The following is a 23,238-nucleotide window of genomic DNA, read 5'->3' on the forward strand; positions in this document are numbered from 1 at the left end:
GGAAGCGTGTAATGTTAAGGATTCTACTTTTGTGCTTTTTGATACAAGTGTCTTAAATATCCTTCTTGTCCTTGTTTGACCCTCAGTGTGATGGATGTCAGAGTATCAGATAAATGAATGAAATCAATAGGGTGAAATATAGGGAGCGCAATTGCTCAGACTATATCTTTGATCTTCAGAAGGTGACGGTTTGAACAACTCCTATTTCACCGAGAAAGTCAGCGTAGGAAGTCAAACCGAGTTAAATGGCCTCCTGTGGTCATAGTATTTCATGGCTGAAATAAGCTCAGTTGTTTCATCCACATCCTCTTCTCTGGTTGAACTCTATTTCCTCGAGGGCAGTTCCATGTAGCTACATGACTCCCAACTGCAGCCGCAGCTCTGCTATTAGCTGCTATAGCTTAGAGACGCACTCAGGCATGAAGGGTGCCGTTTGTAACGTACTGTATGTGACTCATTCACGATGACACCGCCAGACGTGTGTGGTGGTAGTAGCAGCCACTCACTGAGGATAACAGGCCAGAACAAACGGGAATACACATTCACAAATGCCCTGAAATTATTTTTTATCACTTACATTTTTATTAATTTTTAAACAATGACAAAAGAAAGAAAAAAAACATACAGAAAAGGAAACATACAGTACAAACAGACAAAAATCAAATAAAAATCAAATAAAATCGACATTGCGTGTTACATTACTTATGCATGTATTGTCCATTTCAACCATTTATCGTCCATTTGCTGTTCCTGTAGTCGCAAGCGATGTGTCAGTTTCTCCATAAGATATATTTCCTCTATCACCTCTTCCCATTGCCCCTGATTTGGAGGTTCTATATGGCCCCATTTCCTTGTGATAGCTTTCTTTCCTGCCGCCAATAAAATGTTCACCAGATATCTATCCTCTCCTCGTATCTTTCCCCCCATCAAGTTGCCTAAATACAACACCTCACACTTCATAGGCACCTCATATCCCAACATATTTTGTATCTGCTCATGTATCATTTTCCAAAAAACTGTGAGTCACATTTACATCTCCACAACCCCTCCAACATTGTATCCGTTGCTTTAACTGTTTGCTCTTTTTTGGTGTTATAAAAAATCTGCATAGATTTTTCCAAGAGAATTCCCTTCCCACCACTGTTTATTTGAACTATGAGAGTTACATTCAGGGTGTACTGTGTATTCCTGCTATCAAATAATGTCGCACAGAAGGACGCTTGCTGCCCAGTCTCTCCTGAAAGCAACTCAAATAACCTTAGGCTCTGACTTGGCAAAGACCAGTGTAATGTTCTTTTCAATTCTCTTCTCTCAGGAGGTGATTGTGCCACTCTATTGAAGAACATTGGCGCATTACCTGTGGAGCTCACAAGGATGTACTTTGCTGAAACTGTTCTAGCTTTGGAGTACCTGCACAACTATGGCATCGTCCACAGAGACCTCAAACCTGACAAGTACGTATTATTTGCTATCACTCTCCACCGCCCTTTAGGGCAAGGTCGCTTCTCGCCCTCAGGGTGTCTTACTGGTGGTATCACTCTGGGTTCGATGAGCATAACCAACCACATATACAGTACTTATTCGTATGACAAATTGTGAAAATCTGTGTTGTGAGCTTATATATCTGCTACTTTCCCTATTTTTGAATTAAAAAGGGAAAATAAAATAAATATTGAAATGATGTGGTAAAGAGAGGAATTAGACAGATCAGGAATATTGCGACAGACATTACATATGGTTTCTAAACCACTGTTTCCCAAACAGCGGGTCGGGACCCATTTGTAGCGTTACTTCATCTCTGAAGCCTGGAATGAGTGCACGTCTCCTTGTAGTTTTATAGTATTTTTCAGTACTTTAACATTTCCGGATTCAATTCTGTGAAGTTTCTCAGAAAGACCTCAGGTTTTAGCGTGTCTTTCATAAAACTGCCGTAGGTTTTAGAAGGCCTTATGGGTTAAAGTGCACCAGCATAATGATGTTTGGTTTAGGAATGGTATGTTGGGTAACGTGTGTAACTGTTGTGTCTGTCTTCTATCCAGTCTACTGATCACCTCCATGGGGCACATCAAGCTGACAGATTTTGGCCTGTCTAAGATGGGCCTTATGAGTCTCACCACCAACCTGTATGAGGGGCACATAGAGAAAGATGCCAGGGAGTTCCTGGACAAACAGGTAACGATCACAACATACACCAGAGTGAGTTCCACTAATCACGTTCAACCCAGATTCTGCTCAAACAAGGGTTTGCTCCTATGCCACAAATATGTGGATTGTGGAACAGTCGTAAAGGAATGTGAATCCCTACTCTCCTTCAAATCAGCTCTCAAAGAGCACTTACGGGTGGCTGCAATTCGAAATTGTGTCCTTTTTCCTCTCCACATTCGGGCAGTATTATGCGTGTCTTAAGTACCAGGTCTTATTACTTAACTTAAGACCTGGAGGCGTGATCAATGCCATTTGGCTATTCTGAGTGGCCAAACAGCATTGACCACACCTCCAGGTCTTAAGTTAAGTCATAAGACCTGGTACTTAAGACACGCATAATACTGCCCCAAATGTCTTTGTTGTCTATTCTCGCAGAATCTTCGCCTATTATGACATAATCGGTTAGTAGGGATACTAGGGTGCATGCGGTTTACATAGATTATCAAAATACAGCATCATAATGTTTCCTGTAATGGATTAGTAAATCGTCATAATGTTCATTATTCCCCTCACACACACACTCCCATTTTGCAATCACACTTTAGGATGTACGCACCGAAATTAATCTAGTCATCATAATTAATCAGGTCAACACATGTGTCCCCTCTGCCATCCAGCAGCAGGCATCTGTTTGGCTTGTTTGTAAATCCGCTCACATCTGCGGTTGAAACAGTCCATGGCTTTGCTTTCATCATCATGTGAAATAAATGTTTGATTTGGGAAGTATTTCTCATTCAGACAGGACGATGTAGCCACACCAGCAGCCAGCAGGCCCGCACGCACGCACGTCGCACTCACAGCACTTCAGTGATGATAATCAGTGAGCAGAATTTCTGATTATGGGAATAATCATCTTGGGACCCTGCATTATTTGTGAATGAAATGTAGGCATAAGGCATGAGCCTTAATGGAGCCTTTTTCTTCCGCAATGCTTCATTGCAAATTCAGAAACTCTAAAAAGATTCAACCCAGTTGAATAATTAACATTGATATGCTTCGCCTTTGTAATCACTTCTTAAACCCTATACTTAGTTGACCAGATTCACAAAGGCTATGTACGAGGCCACTCCCAGGGGCGTCAACTGGGTATGGCAAGCTATGGCAGCTGCCATACCTAGGGGGGGGGAAAGAAATAAAATGGAGGAAAACATGCCAAAAAAGAGGCAAATTACCTAACGCATGCACGCACGCTGCGCGTTGTGAACTTGCCATACCTTAGGCTTTTGCTGAAACGATGCCACTGACCACTGTTTCCGCTCAACACTGAATATCTCGAATATTCGCTCCAGAATAGAGAGGCCGTGGTTCAAGTGGTTTTAAGGAGTTACTTTTACACTACCAATATTTATATATTTACACATGCCTAATGTAGTGATGTAGCAGATTTCCTTTCCTACTTTGTCCAACCCTCTGTAGGTGTGTGGCACTCCGGAGTACATTGCCCCGGAGGTGATACTCCGTCAGGGCTACGGGAAGCCTGTGGACTGGTGGGCCATGGGCATCATCCTCTACGAGTTCCTGGTGGGCTGCGTGCCCTTCTTCGGTGACACTCCAGAAGAACTGTTTGGACAGGTCATCACAGGTTAGGAGATCTACTCAATGATAAATGTGACCAGATTTGACTGAGAGACTGCCATCGCGCAAATTCCAGCTTTTCAAAATGAGTTTATAGCACAGGCAGACTCTTCACATATTAGAGCATGTCTGAGATAAGTGTCAGAGCTGAAATCGACATGTAAATATGAAATAAATGCTTAAACATGTAGCTAGGTGTAATGTTAGAGACCACATGTTTTCTCAACTCGTTGTTTTCTGCAAGACATTACTCTATAAGCCATATCTCCAAAACTGTTGGGCCAAACTGAACAACCAATATGTCAATTTGAAGCTATGATTCCCTGCTTTCATTTAAATGAAAATTAAAAAAAAATCCAATGGCAGTCCCTCAGTCAAATTTAGTCACAAATGTTAGGGGTGTAACGATATAGTAACTGCATCGAAAAATTGCATTTCGCCAATGGGCTCTAACCTTATTAGATATAGTATATCTGGAAATGTCAACGGCGAGATTACATGGAGCGAGTGAGGAAAATGTTAACGTATGGTCTAGCATTGCAGGCTGTCCTTACACCAGGGCTTAAAGTTTTCAGTCCTGGGGACTGATTTCAGTCCTGAGGATTTCATAAGGGGTCATTTAATGAGATCAGTGCAGATTTGCAAAAAATCATTTTCAGTCTTGCTTTAAGCCCTGCCTTACACAGTGGTTGGAACTCTGCACAGCTGACATCGTTGATGTGTTTTCTTTTTCTTATTCATTTTCTTGATCCTTTGTTGTGTTCGTTTTACGTTGTGTATGTACATGTTGTATCTTGTTTCTGTTTATTTTATTTTTATTCATGAGCCGTACACATTTTTATCAATCATTTAGCTGGGAACAGGACACCCTGGAACCCCCTGGAGGACTCCTGGGGGTCCCTGGACCCCTACATTGAGAACCACTGCACTGCCCTATAGTACATTGAACTGAGAAGGGCTTCATCCTTTTCACTCTGATCCTCTGCCCTCTTTTTTTTCTATTTTCACCAGATGATATCGTTTGGCCAGATGGAGACGATGCGTTGCCTGCAGATGCTCAGGCCCTTATTTCCACTTTACTGCAGACCAACCCGCTCATGAGGCTGGGCACAGGTACAGTACTACGCCCTGGAAACACAGACACAGTTGGCAGCAATGTCCCATTTCCTTTTCCTGCCCCCACACATTGTGTGTGTTGTCACTGCTATTGATTCACCTGCCAGTGAGGAGGAGCTCCCACCGGAATGACAGAGCCTCCGTCCTACTCCAACTCCGCCCAACACTCCCTGCTGACAGGTGCTGCCCTGCCCCCCAACCACCCCTCCCCCAGCCCGTAGGAGTACCACCACCTGCAGTGACAAATATCACCCTCTCGTCCCGGCTTCCCTCCCCCGAACACGGGCCAATTGTGCTCGTAAAGAAAAACGTTCGACGAAGCCGGATGCGCCGCGGTGGATTCGAACCCCCAGCCTTCGCAGCGGTGGGCAGGCACTTTACCACTGCACCACTGCGCCACCCGAATGCCCCAGTTGTGTTATTTTTAACCACTTACACCCGGTTGTGTAGTGTAGTCCGCCGTTATATGCTATATATATAGTATGCGGTGGCAAAGTCTATACGTGCGCAGGGAGTAATTATGATATACCGTCTGAAAATAAGCTAGGCTACAGCACTGCTTACAGCCTATACTCTGTTGCCCGGGGACTCGCTGTCAGGCTTCTGAGCCTACATGTACAGTAGTACATGCCTTAGCTACTCAGCCATTGGTGCCCCAAGCTCACAATGCATTACGCCATGATGCATTGTGAGCTTGTACAGAGAGGACTGCAGTTTTCATCCAATGTTTGCCTATTTTCACCGAATGTTCACCCATTATGATATGACCAGAAAATAGGGACGCTAGGGTTCAAATGGAAAAGGACAAAAGGACAGTGGAAAGTCAATAACATATTTTTGTCTTTATTGAGACAGATCAGTGGGAAAGCATAGAGAGGGGCATAATGTATAGGAGAGAAAACTCAGGGTGAATTCAATCATAGTAGCTCCAGGGACGAATGGCACAGCCACTATTCATTCATGAATATTTCACATGTATTTATGCTATGCCCAGATTGTGTAATTATCAGCATAATATACACAGTATGAGTACACCGGTGAGACATTGAAACCGTGTGTTTTAAATGTTACTAGGGGGAGCGTTCGAGGTGAAGCAGCATCCATTCTTCAGCGAGTTGGACTGGAACAGCCTGCTGAGACAGAAGGCAGAGTTCATTCCGCACCTGGAGTCAGAAGAGGACACCAGCTACTTTGACAGTAAGTCAAGTGTGCGTGCGTGCGTGCGTTTATTTGAATTATCTTTAGAGGATAAGCCCCTTGAGATGCATCATCTCGTTTTCGAGGGGGTCCACTCCTCAGGCACAACACTTAGACAAGATGTGGTGTGTGTGTGTGTGTGTGTGTGTGTGTGTGTGTGTGTGTGTGTGTGTGTGTGTGTGTGTGTGTGTGTGTGTGTGTGTGTGTGTGTGTGTGTGTGTGTGTGTGTGTGTGTGTGTGTGTGTGTGTGTGTGTGTGTGTGTGTGTGTGTGTGTGTGTGTGTTTGTGCGTGCGTGCGTGCGTGCGTGCGTGCGTGCGTGCGTGCGTGCGGACTGCGGAGTCAGAAAACGTACTTTTCATTCAACATTGTGCCGTCCAATGTCTGGCTTTCAGAAATTACGTCATATGGCAGCCTAGTCTATGGACTTTTTCAATGTATGTTTAACGGAGTGCCCCTCACTTCACACAATTTCAATAGTGTTTAATATTCTGTCTGTCTGTCTGTCTGTCTGTCTGTCTGTCTGTCTGTCTGTCTGTCTGTCTGTCTGTCTGTCTGTCTGTCTGTCTGTCTGTCTGTCTGTCTGTCTGTCTGTGTGTGTGTGTGCGCGTGTGTGTGTGTGCAGCCCGTTCGGAGCGTTACCGCCACATCAACGTGTACGACGAGGACGACACGAACGACGACGAGCCGGAGCCAGTGGAGATCAGACAGTTCTCCTCCTGTTCTCCTCGCTTCAGTAAGGTCAGACATTTTGTCTTCCTGACACCCTCTTCTTCTTTGTGCTCGCTTGCCTCTTTGCAAGTCTGGATACAGTACGTACGTCACTCTTGCCCTTTCTCCTCTCTGCTTTTTCATCACGTTGGCAACCTGTTGTCTATGCCAGGGGTTCTCAACCCGTGGGTCGCGACCCCTCGGGGGGGTCGCCAAATTATTTTAGGGGGTCCCCAAATTATTTTCAAAAAAAAAAAAAAAAAAAAGGTTTTTGTTTTCTTTTGTAGATCTGCTATTTTTCAATAGCTAAATTATAACAATGCTTAAAACACCAAAAGGGGTTCCCGCCCAAAATGGTTTAAGGTTATTGTAGCAGTCAATTTATATTGGGGGTCGGGAGGGGGCGGGGCGGGGGTCCCGAGACATTGCCAAAGCATTTCCGGGGGTCCCCGGCCAAAAACGTTGAGAACCCCTGGTCTATGCCGCTTTTATTTGGTAATGGTTTGCCTTCTTCGCCTTATGAGTAAAGGGCAAAGCAGTCTTCACATGTCAGGTTGGACAGGACAGTAGGAAGGAAGTAAGGCCTTGTAAAAGAAATAAGAAACTAGGAATTTTCATATTTTTTTCCTTTTCGTTTAGTGAATTAATCCTACTTTTTTTTTGTTTGTCTAAAAGAAAACACTTTCCTAACAATATTTTGTGAAATCTACTGGCTGGATTGATATGATTCCATAGAAGCCATGGATGTCTTCTATGGAAGCAAGTTGCACAGTGAAAATAGTCTACTGTATCTGCAAGCTCTCATAGATAGAATATTGTCAATTTGTCTTTAATGATTGGAGCACTTCAAACTTCAAACAGTCAAACTAGCAATATGCTCAGAAGCATATTCCATAATATCTTAACAGTCTCGGGTATTTCCTAAAAGCAAAGGTTAAAGCCTCAGTCTGTGATTTGATTTCCTCAGATTGTTGACCATATGTATAGAAAACAACACAGCAGGAACAATATTACTAAAACATCCTCATTTTATAAATTGTGTTAATTGTTTAGGAACGCTAGTGTTGGAACTTTGGGAAGCTCCTCTCTGTGTGTGTGTGTGTGTGTGTGTGACTCTACTAAAGTCACACACACACTGAGAAGAGAGCTCTACTAAATTTGACGACCTCCGTGGCATTTCCTCTAGCACCACTTTTAGGCCAGAATGTCCACTCGCACACAAATTATCTCAAAATTGAATGGGTGGATTGCCCTGAAATTTGAAATTACCTTTGAATATAATAGAACATAATAGAAACATGGGTTTTTCAGAAACTGTCAGGATTTAGAAGACATTTGTAGAATCGTCCTCGTCCGGTCTAAACGGGTTAAGTGTCTTGCTCAGGGACACTTTGACGCGTCATCCCAAACCCTATACCAGGGGTTCTCAACCCCTCAGGGGGTCGCGACCCCTCAGGGGGTCGCCAAATTATTTTAGGGGGTCGCCAAATTATTTTCAAAAATAAATAAATAAAAACGAAAAGCTCGTAGCGCGCCACTCGGTGGCGCGCTATGAGCTTGTAGGTCTGCTATTTTTCAATAGCTAAATTATAACAATGCTTAAAACACCAAAAGGGGTTCCCGCCCAAAATGGTTTAAGGTTATTGTAGCAGTCAATTTATATTGGGGGTCGGGAGGGGGCGAGGCGGGGGTCCCGAGACATTGCCAAAGCATTTCCGGGGGTCCCTGGCCAAAAACGTTGAGAACCCCTGCCCTATACCACTTGTGCAAGACAACGCTGGCGCTGGATTCTTCTACGAGACGGTAGAGTCTGTTCTCCGATATGGCAGTGAATGCTGGACCCTGAAGCCAACTCTGCAGAAGGCTCTAGACGGGTGCTACACCAGAATGCTACGTGTAGTGCTCAACATCAGCAAGAGTACACATGTTACCAACAATAATCTGCCGGAATATTCAGGGTGAGCGACAAAATAGCAGCCAGGACAATGAGACTCGCAGGACACTGCCAAAGACACCAAGAGCTCCCAGCCAGCAGACTGCCAGCAGACTGCTCCCAGCCAGCAGACTGAGTACATCCACATAATTATGTGGATGTACTCAAGAAAGATGCAGGAATGCAAAGAACGAGCTGGCCGGATGTATGGAGAACCGGGATGACTGGAAGCGACGATGGAGGGCTCGTCTGAGGACGACCTAGAGAGAGGCGTTGATTGTTCACCTCCCAATGTATGAATGAATGAACCATTGTAAGCGCTTTGAGTAATAGAAAAGCGCTATAAAATGCAATCCATTATTCCTATTCTTATTCTTATTACTGTGATACAGTTCTGTGTAACACATATATTTGTGTCTTTAAGACGGTTATTGCCCTCGTTGTTTGCTCTGTCTGGAAAAGCACTTATTCATAGGAAATGAATAATGAAATGAAACCTACCCGTTCAAACATGGATGGCTGTTACAGTATGTAATCTAAATGCAATCTACCTGATCAAACATGGCTGTTATGAATGGTTAACACGATGCCAGTGCCCTACCGTAGTGGCGCTGCCAAGCGAGCAAAGCAAACACCCTAAAATCAACGTTTTATTGAGTTACAGTTGGGCCTCGAAGTCTGGAGTGTAAAATAAAAGCCATAAAGTGATTATTATGACCGCTATGAGGGCATCACTATCATTTAGGATTTTCAATTTAGGCATTTAGCAGACATATCTTTCTCCAGAGCGACTTGCAGTAAGCACGGTAAATGCATACATCAATCTAGGACGGTGGTTCTCGACCATTTTTGGCTCGGTTTTGGTCACCGCTGTAAAACATCAGGCACAGATGGACATTATCACGTGAAAAGAGGAGTTAACAGGCAATTATGGGCACTAGATTTGCCCGTAAACCTCAAGTTTAGCAGGCATACAGTATACAGTAATATACGGTAATATACAGGTGTGATGGTACAATCCGGGAGTTTACCGGAGTTTGTTGGAAAGTTTAACGGGAGTTTCCTGTAATATACACATTCGTATTCCATGCTTTTTGCGCAGTGTAATTAAGACCAGGGCAGACACAGGACCATAAGCATTGAGGGAGAAAGTTCTTATGTATTGTATTGGCTGATAGCGGTTGGCAAGAAGTAGAGTCTATACCGCTGTAAGCGCTCTGTGTGTGCATGCTATAGAACAGGGGTTCTCAACCCGTGGGTCGCGACCCCTCGGGGGGTCGCCAAATTAGTTTGGGGGGTCCCCAAATTATTTTGAAAAAAAATGTTTGTTTTTTTTGTTTTTTTTCCACGATTTAAAAAAAATAGCAGACCTACAAGCTCGTAGCGCGCCACCGAGTGGCGCGCTACGAGCTTGTAGATCTGCTATTTTTCAATAGCTAAATTATAACATAATGCTTAAAACACCAAAACGGGTTCCCGCCCAAAATGGGTTAAGGTTATTGTAGCAGTCAATTTATATTTGGGGTCGGGAGGGGGCGGGGCGGGGGTCCCGAGACATTGCCAAAGCATTTCCGGGGGTCCCCGGCCAAAAACGTTGAGAACCCCTGCTATAGAAGGACAGCCTATACTCTGTGTGCATGCTATAACAGTGGTTTTCAACCTTTTCCATATCAAGGTCCATTATTTATTCAGCAATGACAATTCTTCTACATTCTCTATTTGTGTAGACCTCTTGTACAGTAAATTAAGCAATGCAGATGTTTAACAAAACAAATTACTCTTTCATTTTACGGCCAACAGCTGTGACAACGCTGCAGGCACATGCACACATAGACTTCAAAGGGGGCTTGAGCCCCTGCCCTTTTACCTGTCTGTAAAAGGGCAGGGTCTGTACCTGCGTGGTCTCTCCAGACCACAAACACAGCATTTACTATGGTGAAAGAAATGCAAATGCCCCCCCTTTCTGCATGCCATATATAAGGCAGCATTCAGGATGATTGCCTTTTATCCGAACTCTCCCGAACTTGAACGCAGCATTTTACGTTTGAAAGAATGTGTCCCCTGTGTAGAAATCCATGTCGTACGCCGCGTCTTCCGAAAAATCGCTGATCTACAAGCTCTCAACACACCGCAGCGCGACCCGTTGAGAAGGGAATTTCATCCCCTGCCTCTCTAACATTCTCTGTGTGGTTACGCTAAGCTTTAGTCTCAGTGTGACAGCAGAACACTTGTCTCAGGCAGGCCACCAGGGGGCAGCGACAGCAGAACACTTGTCTCAGGCAGGCCACCAGGGGGCGGCAACAGCAGAACACTTGTGTGGCGCACGCCACCAGCTCCTGTCGGAAGCGTCTCTGTGTGCAGACGTACAGCAGCATGTTGACCGCCGCGTTGCTCAGGCTCAGCATGCTGCCCACGTCCGCCGCCACGTTGATCGGCACACCGTAGTCGTAGCGGTCCGGGGCGCTGTTGTGCGGTCCCGCGGTCGCGGCAGTGCGCAGCACGATCTGCGTGACCGCGCGGGTCACTGACAGCAGCACGAAGGTCATGGACACGGTGACCAGGAGCAGTGCGGACTTCCTCATCCTGGAGCGCAGCAGAGGCGTGATGATCCGGCCGTGACCTCTGGAGGTGACCCCGACGTGACCTCTGGAGGCGGTGTTCCGCACAGGCTGCACCCGGTTGTTGCTGAGAGAGATCTGCCGTAGGGTCAGCCTGTCCACAGGGGGGCGCCATGGCACTTTACTTCATGATTAACTGTTGTGCTGCGTTCAACACTGGTATATGTAAAAGTTGTAGCTTTGTATCTTTGTAGCTGAAGTTGAAACCACCTCAACTTTTTGGTAGCTTTGTAGCTGCTTTTGCAGCAGCTACGAACGTCGGATGTATCTTTGTATCTCCGCTATCTTTGTATCTCGATGTCGCTTGCTTTATTGAACATGAATGGTAGACTGTATCTTTGCATCTGCCTGCTGTGTGAACGCAGCATTACACAGATAATTGAAGGATTTTCAAACATGTTTGCGGTCATTTCATCGTCTACTCTGGCTTTTGTAAACACCCTGGACAGTTTTTAAGTTGCTTGATTCACTATTTTATCAGACAAGCCCCCTTCCTTACACAAACACATTGTAACTAAAATTGTAACATGAAAAAAAAGTTTTTGCGAATTTTCTTTCTTTTTGTTGTAGATAGGACGGTGATGTCACCGTCCACAAATCCCACCCCCTCTCCTCCCTCTCATGGGGGGTCCTTGGCATATGTTTTCAAACGGGGGTCCGCGGGCTAATTAGTGTCAATTTGGGGGTCCTTGACATGAAAAAGTTTGGGAACCACTGGCCTACAGTATAGTGACCAGATTTGACTGAGAGCCTGCCATTGTGCAACCTCCAGCTTTTCACCAGAGGAGAAAAACTGAATTTATTTATATTTTATCCAAAATGAGTTAATAGCACAGGCAGACTCTTCACATACTAGAGCATGTCTGAAATAAATATCAGAGCTGAAATCGACATATAAATATGAAATAAATGCTTAAACATGTAGCTAGGTGTAATGTTAGAGACCACAGAAGTGAACCTTTCAAGCCTGTTTTCTCAACTCGCTGTTTTCTGCAAGACATTACTCTATAAGCCATATCTCCAAAACTGGTGGGTCAAACTGAACAACCAATATGTCAATTTGAAGCTATGATTCCCTGCTTTCATATGACATGAAAAAAACGAAAATTCAAAAAAATCCAATGGCAGTCCATCAGTCAAATTTGGCCACAATTGTATTTACCTGTTGAGCAGGAGGATGATGGTGAAGGGTAGGATGTAGGCCTGTACGGTCTGGGCCCACACCAGGCCGTGGATGAAACGGTCGTAGGGTCCGTCCTGGGCGTACACGCAGCTGCTCCGGTTGTTGACAACCACGGAGACGTTGGCCCAGTAATGAGGGACGGCCAACAGGACGCTGAGCAGGAAGACGGCAGCGATGGTCCGCGCCGCACATCTGGCCGTGCACACCCTGCTCTTCATCCTCCAGTTGTGGATGGCCACGAAACGCTCTGCTGTTAAACACACACACGGGGTGCAACCATGGAGTTATACAGGTATGAACTAGAGAGCGGACAGCCCCGCCCCCCACTATTCATTTCAATGGAAGTTGCTCGCTGGTGTTAGAAGCACCCGGAAGAACGCTCTACTAACGCATTTTCTCGATTTGGACGACAACATTTGGTGTGGGTCAGGGGACCACTATCCTCGGAAACCCAGACGTTTTTATTTCCAGGGAGAAAAAAAAAAGTCTGGGACCGAGTCCAATTCGGCATACAGTAGCGCAAACGTCGATCACTCTCTGCTGATTTTCTGATCGTCTGCGCCTTTGTTAAATTGACGCACACACGTACACACACACACACTCCTCTCTCTCTCTAATTAATTTGTCTCATGTCGCACAGCTGCGTCTAGATTCTCCCGGCGGATCCTGCCGGGAGCTGCATATGCCATAGAAAGCATAGGTGGACCCCAGGCTATAGGGGACCACGGACGTGCAGAGAATGTTGTAGACTAGAGACCCGACTCCGGATACGCGTTTGCAGATGGATGGATACATTTTTCCCGCTGATTTGTTGATATATAGAAAAATTGCAAGTAATTTCAAAAGATATATATTTTTAAACCGCTTCTCGATTAATCGTAAAAGTAATCGATAGAATAACCTCTAAGAAGAAGATGGATGAGTACAGCAGCAGACCTTACGGTAATACCTGGAGGTGATGAGTATAGCAGCAGGCCTTACGGTAATACCTGTAAACGCCACCACCAGCCAGGTGGAGGTGTTGAGTATAGCAGCAGGCCTTACGGTAATACCTGTAAACGCCACCACCAGCCAGGTGGAGGTGTTGAGTATAGCAGCAGGCCTTACGGTAATACCTGTAAACGCCACCACCAGCCAGGTGGAGGTGTTGAGTATAGCAGCAGGCCTTACGGTAATACCTGTAAACGCCACCACCAGCCAGGTGGAGGTGATGAGTATAGCAGCAGGCCTTACGGTAATACCTGTAAACGCCACCACCAGCCAGGTGGAGGCGTTGGAGGCTCCGTAGTTGGCCACGTCCCGGAGGCTGCACCAGGGGACGTGGCTCCAGAAGGGCTCCGCCTGGAGGAACTTGAGGGAGAACTCCAGCACGACGATGGAGAGCAGCACGGCGGTGTCGGCCACGGCCATGGCCATCAGGTACAACCTGCTGGACCTGGAGAGCGTGCAGGTCCTCCTCCAGATGACCAGGAACGTCACCACGTTGGCTGGAACAAAGGATTTCTTTAAAAGGTCAAAGCTAGCTCTATAGACCATTATTCACACGGTGGCCATGTTGGCCATTTTGCATTGAAAAAGGAGGGTGGCAACGGCATAGACCTAGCTCGCATCCACATCAGGATGTTTTACTGCGATTAAAATGAATCCTGCTGGGGGCGCCCGCTGGCCAAGTGGTCCAGGCACATGCCACATATAGGCTCTTGCCTGACAGCGTGTCGCGTGTTCGAGTCCCGACCTTTGCTGCATGTCTCTCCCCTTCTCTCTCTCCCTCTTTCCTGTCTGTCTCTATCAATAAAGCCATAAACAAATCTTTAAAAAATGGAATCCTGCTGCATATTGTCGGAAAGTGCGCTTCGTGTGAAGGCTCATTCGAATTCTGGTGCGGATCAAACACATGCTTTTGCTTCCAGGCACACCAGAGGGCGGATTTATTTATTTGGTTTATTTATGTATGTAGGCTAGCCGCTACTTTACAAAACACACAAACGCAGCAACTAAAAAATGCAACAATGATGCAACTTCACATCCCAATCACACCGAATCTACCGGACTGCAGGTGTATTCACACACACACACACACACACACACACACACACACACACACACACACACACACACACACACCTACTCACAGGGGATCCCCACGGTAGCCAGGGTGGGGTAGAAGACCTTTTGCAGGGTGACCATCCAGTGGTTGTTGGGGCTCATCCCCTCAGCCAGCGTAGATGTGGTGGTCCTCCTCCTCCTCATCATCATCATTGAGGACCCCCCTGAAAACACGTTGCTGCATCTCAAGGGGCTTTGTCCTCTAGTGAAATTTCTAATAAATAAGTCCTCATCAATGTCTCTCAGCAATCAGCATCTAGGCAGAGTTAAGTTTCCTCCCTTTGATTTCCTCCTTTATCTTAATAAATACGCCCACTGGAGCAAACCAAGTCTCACACAGTGTTGACCAGTTGTATGCTTTTTATCTGCTGTGTGTCAAAATAAACAAGAGAGATAGAACAATATTTGGAGTTCATAAAACAACGAGATAAGGCAGTCGAGACCTACAGTAGAGGGAAAGTAGTTACAGACCCATAAATACAATGGACACACTATAGACGGCAACAAGATAAAAGCAAAGACATGAAACAACAGCTATTTAAAATAAATGAACACAAACAGATAAGCTACACCTAATCAACACCTCATTAAGATTAGTTGATCACTCAGATTAGTAATTAGGCGTTGCACTTGCGTTATTAAAAGTGCGGTTTATAGCCGGTATAAACAAACACAGAAATAGGAACACTTGTGAGCAGTGAGATGAGCTCTGAATGACGTTTCAAAGTGGTCATCATTAATGGTAGAACATAGCTGACTACATTCATAATGTGAGCCAGCAGATGGCACAGTGCCTGGGAAGAAGCTCAACAGAGAAAGAGTGTTGATTGCAAGTGGAGATTAAAACACTGTCTCTGTGTCTATTATACTGTACTTTGTACGGGCGTAACTCATGCCTCGTATGGCCAAAATCCATGGACCTTGTTTACATGTGCCTTGACTCTTGCAGAACACATCTGTCACTTTGACCAGTAAGCTACGCCTTCAGATTTTCCACCATTTTGAGCAGGTTGGAAAACGCTTAAACCTGATTTTCTTTTCTTTTTTCACACTGAGCACTATATAAACTGCAGCCAGCCAGCGGTGTTGTTGAGCAGCCTGCACCACTCGCACACCACACGGGTGTGATTTTTATACATCATCATGTCGATCCTATTTATTTAAGATTGTCAATGTCCACACAGTATATATCTCATACTGTAAGATAAATAGATGCACAGGTTTTCTCTCACGGTTTGCTACGTACATACTGTATGCATTTCATCAGAAGTGATCCTGCAGGATTGCCTGCAATGCGGGTCCTCTTGGGTAGTCTTGTGTTTCAATTTCAGTACCTTAGTCAAGGGCACTTTGACAGTGCTATGCCTGATGTATACTTGGCTGCACGCCACGCCACGCCACGCCAAAGATAGGTATTATTAATTCATTGATTCTTCCAAAACCGCCAGTGTTTTTCAGTGAAACCCTTATTTTGAAGGTCCACCGGAACCCGAGTTGTGAATCGTATGTAGGAAAACGCTGTGTGTTGTGACAGTAAGTAGCCTTGCCGAGCCATGAGGCCCATAGGGCAGGAGCCTATCTCCTGTTTCTGTAGCGTGAGGCAGCTTGATGTACAAGTACACCCCCTGGACATGACGCTAGTATGTCGCAGGGACTTACCCCCAATCCAACCCTTGATGCTGAGTGTCAAGCAGGGAGGCACTGGGTCCCATTTTTAGAGTCTTTGGTATGACCCGGCTGGGGATTGAACCCCGACCTCCCAGTCTCAGGGCGGACACTCTAACCACAAGGCCACTGAGCTGGTGACAGACAATAGTCTTTTCTTTCACCCGGGAAAAGACATTTGTGGCCGTGATCGTCGGTGCTTTGGTTATGGGCCGTTGAATAAAGCTTGTTTTGACCAAAAACCCAATCTGGATCTGATAACGTGGAGGCGGACAGCAGGCGAATGTTTCACTTCTGGTTCATTTCCTGTTGTGTCGGTTGCCTAGCAACTTAGAACCATTCATACGTTGGCGAAGAGCACAATCTAACGTAAACACCAATGAAAACATGATTCTGACGTCTGGAGGTGTCAATGTGTTAATGGGTAGAAGTGATATCTGGCCACCCAACATTACTCAACTGAAATATGCATTGCTGTTAGAATCGAACTAGCAACTTTCTTAACAATATAGCTACCCTACGTCCAATCCAACCTTCCACCTCCAGATGAAAGATGCAAAGCTTTTGACATTTCAGCGTGGCATTTTCACTTTTTAACCACGTAAACGCCTACTTTATTATTCACCAGGGTCTATACTTGGTCCCCTCCTTTTCCCCCTCTACACCAAATCTACATTTGCCGAGAAATGGGTCCTGAGTCCCAGGGCTCCATTTTCGTCACCGCTAAACCCCTTATCCCTAAACTTCTTTGCCTTGTTTTTCCATTTTGCTAAACATTTTTGAATAGTTAAAATGGCCAGTCTACAAGCTCACAATGTGTCAATGTAGATTGGCTAGTTGAACTACTCAAAAATGTTTTTCAAAATAGTAAAAAAAGGCAAAGAAGTTTAGGGATAAGGGGTTTAGCGGTGACGAAAATGGAGCCCCCAGTGTTTGGGAAACAGCGGGCTTAAAATGACCATCTTTGTTTTGGTCTGTGTCCTCCTCTCCTCTCCCGTCTCCCCCTGTAGGTGTACAGCAGTATGGAGCAGCTGTCTCAGCTGGAACAGAAAGCTCCGTCCTCTGTGAACCGAAGGGAACACAAAGGACCCAGCAGGGAGGACAAGATGGCCAAGAGGGAGAGTCTGGGAAGCCTCGGCATGAGAGATAAGAGCTGGAGGACTGGCTCACCTGAAATGTGAGCGCTCGTTATTATGTATTGAAAGGATACGGTGTCATTGGCGTGGGTGCGTGCGTGCGTGCGTGCGTGCGCGCGCGCGTGCGTGCGTGCGTGCGTGAGTGAGTTAGTGCGTTAAGGATAATTATGTGCAGCAGAGTGTTTAGAAGAGTTACCATAATGGTTTTCCTACAGCATCTCACCTCTAGAAATAAGCTGATGAGTGAGATTTCTCACTGTGAGTCAAGCCAGGTATCACACACCATTATATAATATGTCTACGGTATCTCTGCTGTTGGGGTGAAACCAGCTAACTCCAAAATGTACATTTTTCAGGAAATGAAAACAATATTTTTTACAGGAAATGAAAAAGAGAAATTAATATGGAGTTGTGTGGTTTCCTCCCGACAATGACGATGTGAGAGTATAATAGTCAAATCCAGTGAGTAAAGGCCTATTATGATTAGTAGGAGGAGAGGTACTGTATTAGCTTACATGATGGTGTGACTCTTTAGCATTCTCCTTTTGGGAAACACTGGTTCTCTTCATGGATAATGGATTATGGAAATTAGGATTTTACAGGAGCGTGCTTTAGTTTCAGGAAAATAATTTCATTAGTAACTGTAGGAGCTTTTAATGTACAGTAGTTAGAACAATGTTACTTAAACTGTACCATACATAATGCCGTAATGCACCATTCCATGGGTTAAGATTAGTTGTTGTCATCCTTGTTACTCACTAAAGAAATCTAGTTTTCAAAGGATTTCATTAAATAGCAGGGATATCATTTGGCAAGAAGCACAACAAGCTGTCCCTTGTAGAAAGCGTCTGCAGACGTCTGTGCTCTGTGATTCCTCATAAATTAATAATATGAATTATTAATAAGAAATAAAAGATGCATCGTTAAACCTTCTTATCCCCAACCCTAAATAAGCATGCCTACTGTAGGTATAGGTAGTGTTTGACAGGTTTGTATAGTGTGTATAAGGATGTTGATTCCGCTGCGCATAAGGAATGCAGACAGTTCATTGCAGAGTGCAGATCGGGTCCTTCCTCGGTGACCACAAAGACGAACATATAATGATGTACCATGGGTTTATGACTCAGGCCTCACACCCACCCACCCACCCACACTGCCTTCTATTCTTCTCCTGTCAGACCAGCATAATAAAGCAGAAACAGATACAACAGCAACCGGAACTTGCAACATGCGCTACCCAGAGAAAGAGATTAAACAGACAGTACAAAACTGTAAAAAAAAGTAAATGCTTTTTTTTACTGATCTAAGTTAGCTCATTTACTGCCAAGGACGAGTTTTACAATTTGTTTTTTTTATTAAAGGGCCACTTCACCCTTTTTGCAACCAGATCTTATTTTAATGATGTTTAAGACACGAGAAACACTTTCCTGGGGTTTTCATGTGTGAGACATACTGTACATTGGTCTCACTTCCTTCCTGGACTACATGTTATCACACCTCCACGCATCCATCCCCTCTTTTTATTAGAAATGTACACGGCCATAACTCCTCTCCTCGTGTTTTATATTGGTTACTTTTTATGTTTGGTTAAGTTTTTTGGTTCAGTATTTCTTTGTGTTGGGTATTGTCGTGCATTTTGTGTTGCATTTTTGCAAAATGCAAATTGCCACTATGCTATATTCCAGTTCATTCCACAATTGTTATTCATCACCAGTAACCTTTCATTACTATGATGACAGGTAATAGCAGTTCTTTTTTAGAAAGAAGGTATAGTCAGTGGATTAGAAAATATATAATACTGTGTTTTTAGATATTGGAAATCAGAATGATAGCATTTGATAAATGACTTTTGTTGCGCATGGCTGTGTCTACGTCGTCCCTCTCTTGTAGGAAGCGTCTGTCGTGCTCAGAGTCCCTCTACACGGAAGGGGACTCCAGCCCTCCCCTCGGAGCTCGACGCAGGTTCTCCGCCCTGATGGACACACATCGGTTCGCCTCGCCCCCGGAGGGAGACCCGGACCCGCTGTCTCGGCAGACCCCGGTGAAGGCCCGCGGGACGTCCCTGGACGGGTTCAACGTCCCCTCGCCCAGCCTGCTGGAGCAGAGGATCAGTCTGAAAGAGGCCAACGGAGTCGGTGAGCGAAGGAGGAGAGGAAGATGGGGTTGGTCGGGGCAGAGCCATCTAATAGAAGAGTTACAATATTGAGGGGGCGGAAACCGAGCGCTCGAACGCTGTTCATGCAGCCTGAACTGAGACAAGCTGGAGTTGGAAATACATCCAATACATTGTTTTCAACGAGGGCGGCACAAATAAGAGCTATTGTAAGCATGTGTGCAACATGACAACTGTTTTAAAGTATTGTACAGTAACAACTAAAGTCTCTTTAATGTTTATGTTGTACTATTACTACAAAACAATCTAAAATAAAGGGATTTAAGATCATTAAAGCTGGGCTTTTCTGCCTACTTCCGGTCCAGGACTTGTCCCAGTTGGTTGTCCCCAAGAGCCGCCATTGGACTGGCCCCATGAAGTGAACACAGTTTGCGTAACTCTGTCTATATCTAAGGCTCTGGGTCGGGGTTGGCGGGGAAGGGAGAAATGGTGGGAGTGACATAGAGTGGTTAAGGAAACGATGGAGTCAGAAAAGAGAAAGTAAACGAGAGAGAGAGAGAGAAAAGGTGGTAATAAGAGATGGAAGTGACAAAGCGTGGAAGAGAGAGAAAGCAGTGGACTGGAGGAGGTGAGAAAGCATGCCATTATTAATAGCTCATTAGAGTGCTACCGCTGAGCAAGTAGGCAGGCCACAGGTAAGGTGAGTTATTTGTAACAGTCTCAGGTTATAATGATTCAACGTGTTTTATTTCTCCACAGACAAGCCACCCAGAGCAGGGGGGGACGCAGTGGGAGCCGCCATGGCCACCACGTTGGCCCCGGGCCCTGTGGTAGGCGCCAGTCGTGACGTTGTGGCGCCTCCGCACGACACCATGATGGGATCGCGGGCCACAAACGACCTGGTCCTCCGAAGGGCGCGCCACCAGCAGCTCTCGGGAGGGGAGGGGGAAAAGCGTAACTCCAGAGCCAAGGTCATCAAGTCGGCCTCCGCCACCGCCCTGTCGGTCAGCATACCAGCAGGTACTGTATCTGGCGCTATAGTACAACACGCCTTCATGCCCAGTTGCCCACATACCTGACTAATTACCTAAAGAATAGTGAGCGACACCCACAGCCACAATACTAGAAGGAGTGACAACAACAATCTGGTACCACCCAACAAACATGGGTAAATTCTCAACACTGCCACCCAAGTGTGGAATGCCCTGACCCCTTCCCTCAACAAATGCATATCACTGGCTTCCTTTAAAAAAATATAGACATGTGATTACCTGTACATGATATGTACAGAGTGGAAGAAAAAAAGAGAAAAGTGGTGTAGTGTAGTGGTGAGACAAAGATATTTTGCTGTTATTTTTCATGTCATGTTTATGAATTGAATACATCGCAATAACTTTGGTGCTATCCTTTTGCTCCAAATGTTTGACTGTGTACTCTGTTGCTTTTTTCACATTTCCGTCTAATAAAGTATTCAATCAATCAATCAATCAATCAATCAATCAGTGTGATATTTCACTAATTTGTTGTCTCATATCTCCCCTGTCTCTCCAGTGGAGCAACATGGTGGATACTCCCCGCTCGCAAGCCCCATGTCCCCCCGCTCGCTGTCCTCCAACCCCTCGTCCCGTGACTCTTCCCCCAGTCGGGACTTCTGCCCGTCCGTCAGCGTACTGCGCTCCCCCATCACCATCCATCGCTCTGGGAAGAAATACGGATTCACCCTCAGGGCCATCAGGGTCTACATTGGAGACAGCGACATCTACAGTGTACATCACATTGTTTGGGTGAGAGGGCTATAATAATAATAATAATAATAATAATAATAATAATAATAATAATAATAATAAACTTTATTTATATATCACCTTTTTAGACGAAGTCAACATGAAGACAACATGAAATCGAACATGGATGAATCATAAATCGTAAACAACTTTAGCAACAAAGGCAACATACAAATGACACACAGTGTCCGTCATACATTTCTGCTGTTAGGGAATTAAAAAGGCTTTTCTATTAAAAAAATGGGTCTTTAATTAAGATTTAAAAATGGTTATAGAGCTAGAAAACATGAGGTCCAATGGGAGGCTGTTCCAGAGGCTTAGGGAACCTCTAGGCTAAATCAGAGGACCTCAGGCGATGAACAGGCACATGGGGTTCCAGTAAGTCAGTTAGCTAAGGTGCCAGGCCGTTTTTAAAAGTTAACAATTAGTTGGGTCATTTAAGGCAGTTCCGTGACCGTGGAGAGCAATGGTCCGTTTCTCAATGGATTATTTTGGTCAAGGAATACAAAAATCGCCGGTCGGTCTTTTTCCAAAAATCGCCGGTCTGTCTATTTTTCCAAAAATCGCCGGTCTGTCTATTTTTCCAAAAATCGCCGGTCTGTCTATTTTTCCAAAAATCCCGTACGGGCCACTCAAGGACACTTGAGTCAACACGCACAATAGCAGCACCCTGACTCTGTTTGACCAGAATGGAACAGAGCCTTCATTAGTAATAACACCTGTGAATGAAGTAGGGAAGGGCCCCCACGTTCTTTCCAAAATGGCGTGTATGCTTAGAGCCCATTCCTGTGTTGACACGCACTACAATGTTGTGCTTTATGAATCATATGAGATTTCGGATACCCGAAGAAATCTGATAACAAGCTTATTGAGTACCCGTTATCAATAAGCTTTGGGCTTATCAAGCCTGTTATCGAGCATAGCGGCCCATGACGTCATGTTTAAACAATAAAGACAAGAGGCGATCAGGAAATAAATGTAATCACCCATGCTGGCACAAACATGTCGGTCTAAAAGTGTATTGATTCCGACTGTTATAAAAGTACTGTATCTGAATGCCCTAGTAAAAGATACTGGTTCTGTTCTGAATTTATTGTCTCCCATCTTTATGGGACAAAATAATAGAAAATGCCTGACAGTGGGCTCGATAAGAACCCGTCTCGACAAGCCTGATCGATAAGGTCCTCGTTATCAATAAAACTTAACGAGCTCAATCCCTATTTATGTGTGGTGTTGAATGGCAGCATGTGGAGGACGGAGGCCCCGCCCAGGAGGCAGGGCTTTGTGCCGGTGACCTCATCACGCACGTCAACGGGGAGACTGTCCACGGCCTGGTGCACACCGAAGTCGTAGAGCTCATTCTCAAGGTAAGGAATAACATACAGCACAGTATTAGTACAGTAATAATACACACATAGTATGAGGCGACCATACATACAGTACATTATCCAATTTAGACCTGAGGACGATTCTACAAATGCCTTCTAAATCCTGATAGTTTTCTGAAAAACCCATGTTTCTATGTCAGTGGTTTTCAAGGTTTTTCATGTCAAATTATATGAATTTGGAAAATATGTTGTTCCAGGGACCTCCCAGAAGCAAAGATTTGTTGTTAAAACATTCGCTCTGAAAGAATATATATTCAAAGATTTGCGCCACATTTTCACGATTTTTCAAAAATAGCAGATCTACAAGCTCGCAGCGCGGCACTCGGTGCCGCACTACAAGCTTGTAGATCTGCTATTTTTCAATAGCTAAAGTAGAACTAGTAGTATCAGTGCATTATTGCCGTATGTTGTCTCAGTTAAATACTTCACTTTCGGAGTGTGCGCCTTATGACTCCTTTTAGGCAGTAACGGATTGAAAACAATACGTATCTTTTTTGAGTCAGTGTTTTT

At 45.0% G+C, this 23,238-nt stretch overlaps 2 protein-coding genes across 2 annotated transcripts in view; one reads left to right on the plus strand and one right to left on the minus strand.

Annotated features, from left to right (window-relative positions):
* mast1a (microtubule associated serine/threonine kinase 1a) overlaps positions 1-23,238 on the plus strand; it is a gene marked incomplete at both ends in the record, with an annotated part of 111,233 nt that overhangs the window by 84,956 nt on the left and 3,039 nt on the right. Inside the window, 11 exons of the mRNA XM_079498464.1 lie at positions 1,316-1,454; positions 2,040-2,172; positions 3,622-3,787; positions 4,792-4,893; positions 5,971-6,093; positions 6,717-6,832; positions 17,318-17,484; positions 19,334-19,578; positions 20,316-20,576; positions 21,108-21,340; positions 22,585-22,707. Coding sequence (XP_079354590.1) covers positions 1,316-1,454; positions 2,040-2,172; positions 3,622-3,787; positions 4,792-4,893; positions 5,971-6,093; positions 6,717-6,832; positions 17,318-17,484; positions 19,334-19,578; positions 20,316-20,576; positions 21,108-21,340; positions 22,585-22,707 — 1,808 coding nt within the window. The remainder of the gene's footprint in view (positions 1-1,315; positions 1,455-2,039; positions 2,173-3,621; positions 3,788-4,791; positions 4,894-5,970; positions 6,094-6,716; positions 6,833-17,317; positions 17,485-19,333; positions 19,579-20,315; positions 20,577-21,107; positions 21,341-22,584; positions 22,708-23,238) is intronic.
* LOC306922113 (putative G-protein coupled receptor 139) lies at positions 10,931-14,792 on the minus strand (the record flags this gene model as incomplete). Its single annotated transcript, XM_079499506.1, has 4 exons — positions 10,931-11,447; positions 12,516-12,786; positions 13,778-14,023; positions 14,669-14,792. The coding sequence occupies 4 exons, from the start codon at positions 14,790-14,792 to the stop codon at positions 10,931-10,933; spliced, it is 1,158 nt and encodes a 385-aa protein (XP_079355632.1).

This window comes from Electrona antarctica (assembly GCF_951216825.1).
Source record: "Electrona antarctica genome assembly, chromosome: 4".
NCBI classification, from domain to species: domain Eukaryota; kingdom Metazoa; phylum Chordata; class Actinopteri; order Myctophiformes; family Myctophidae; genus Electrona; species Electrona antarctica.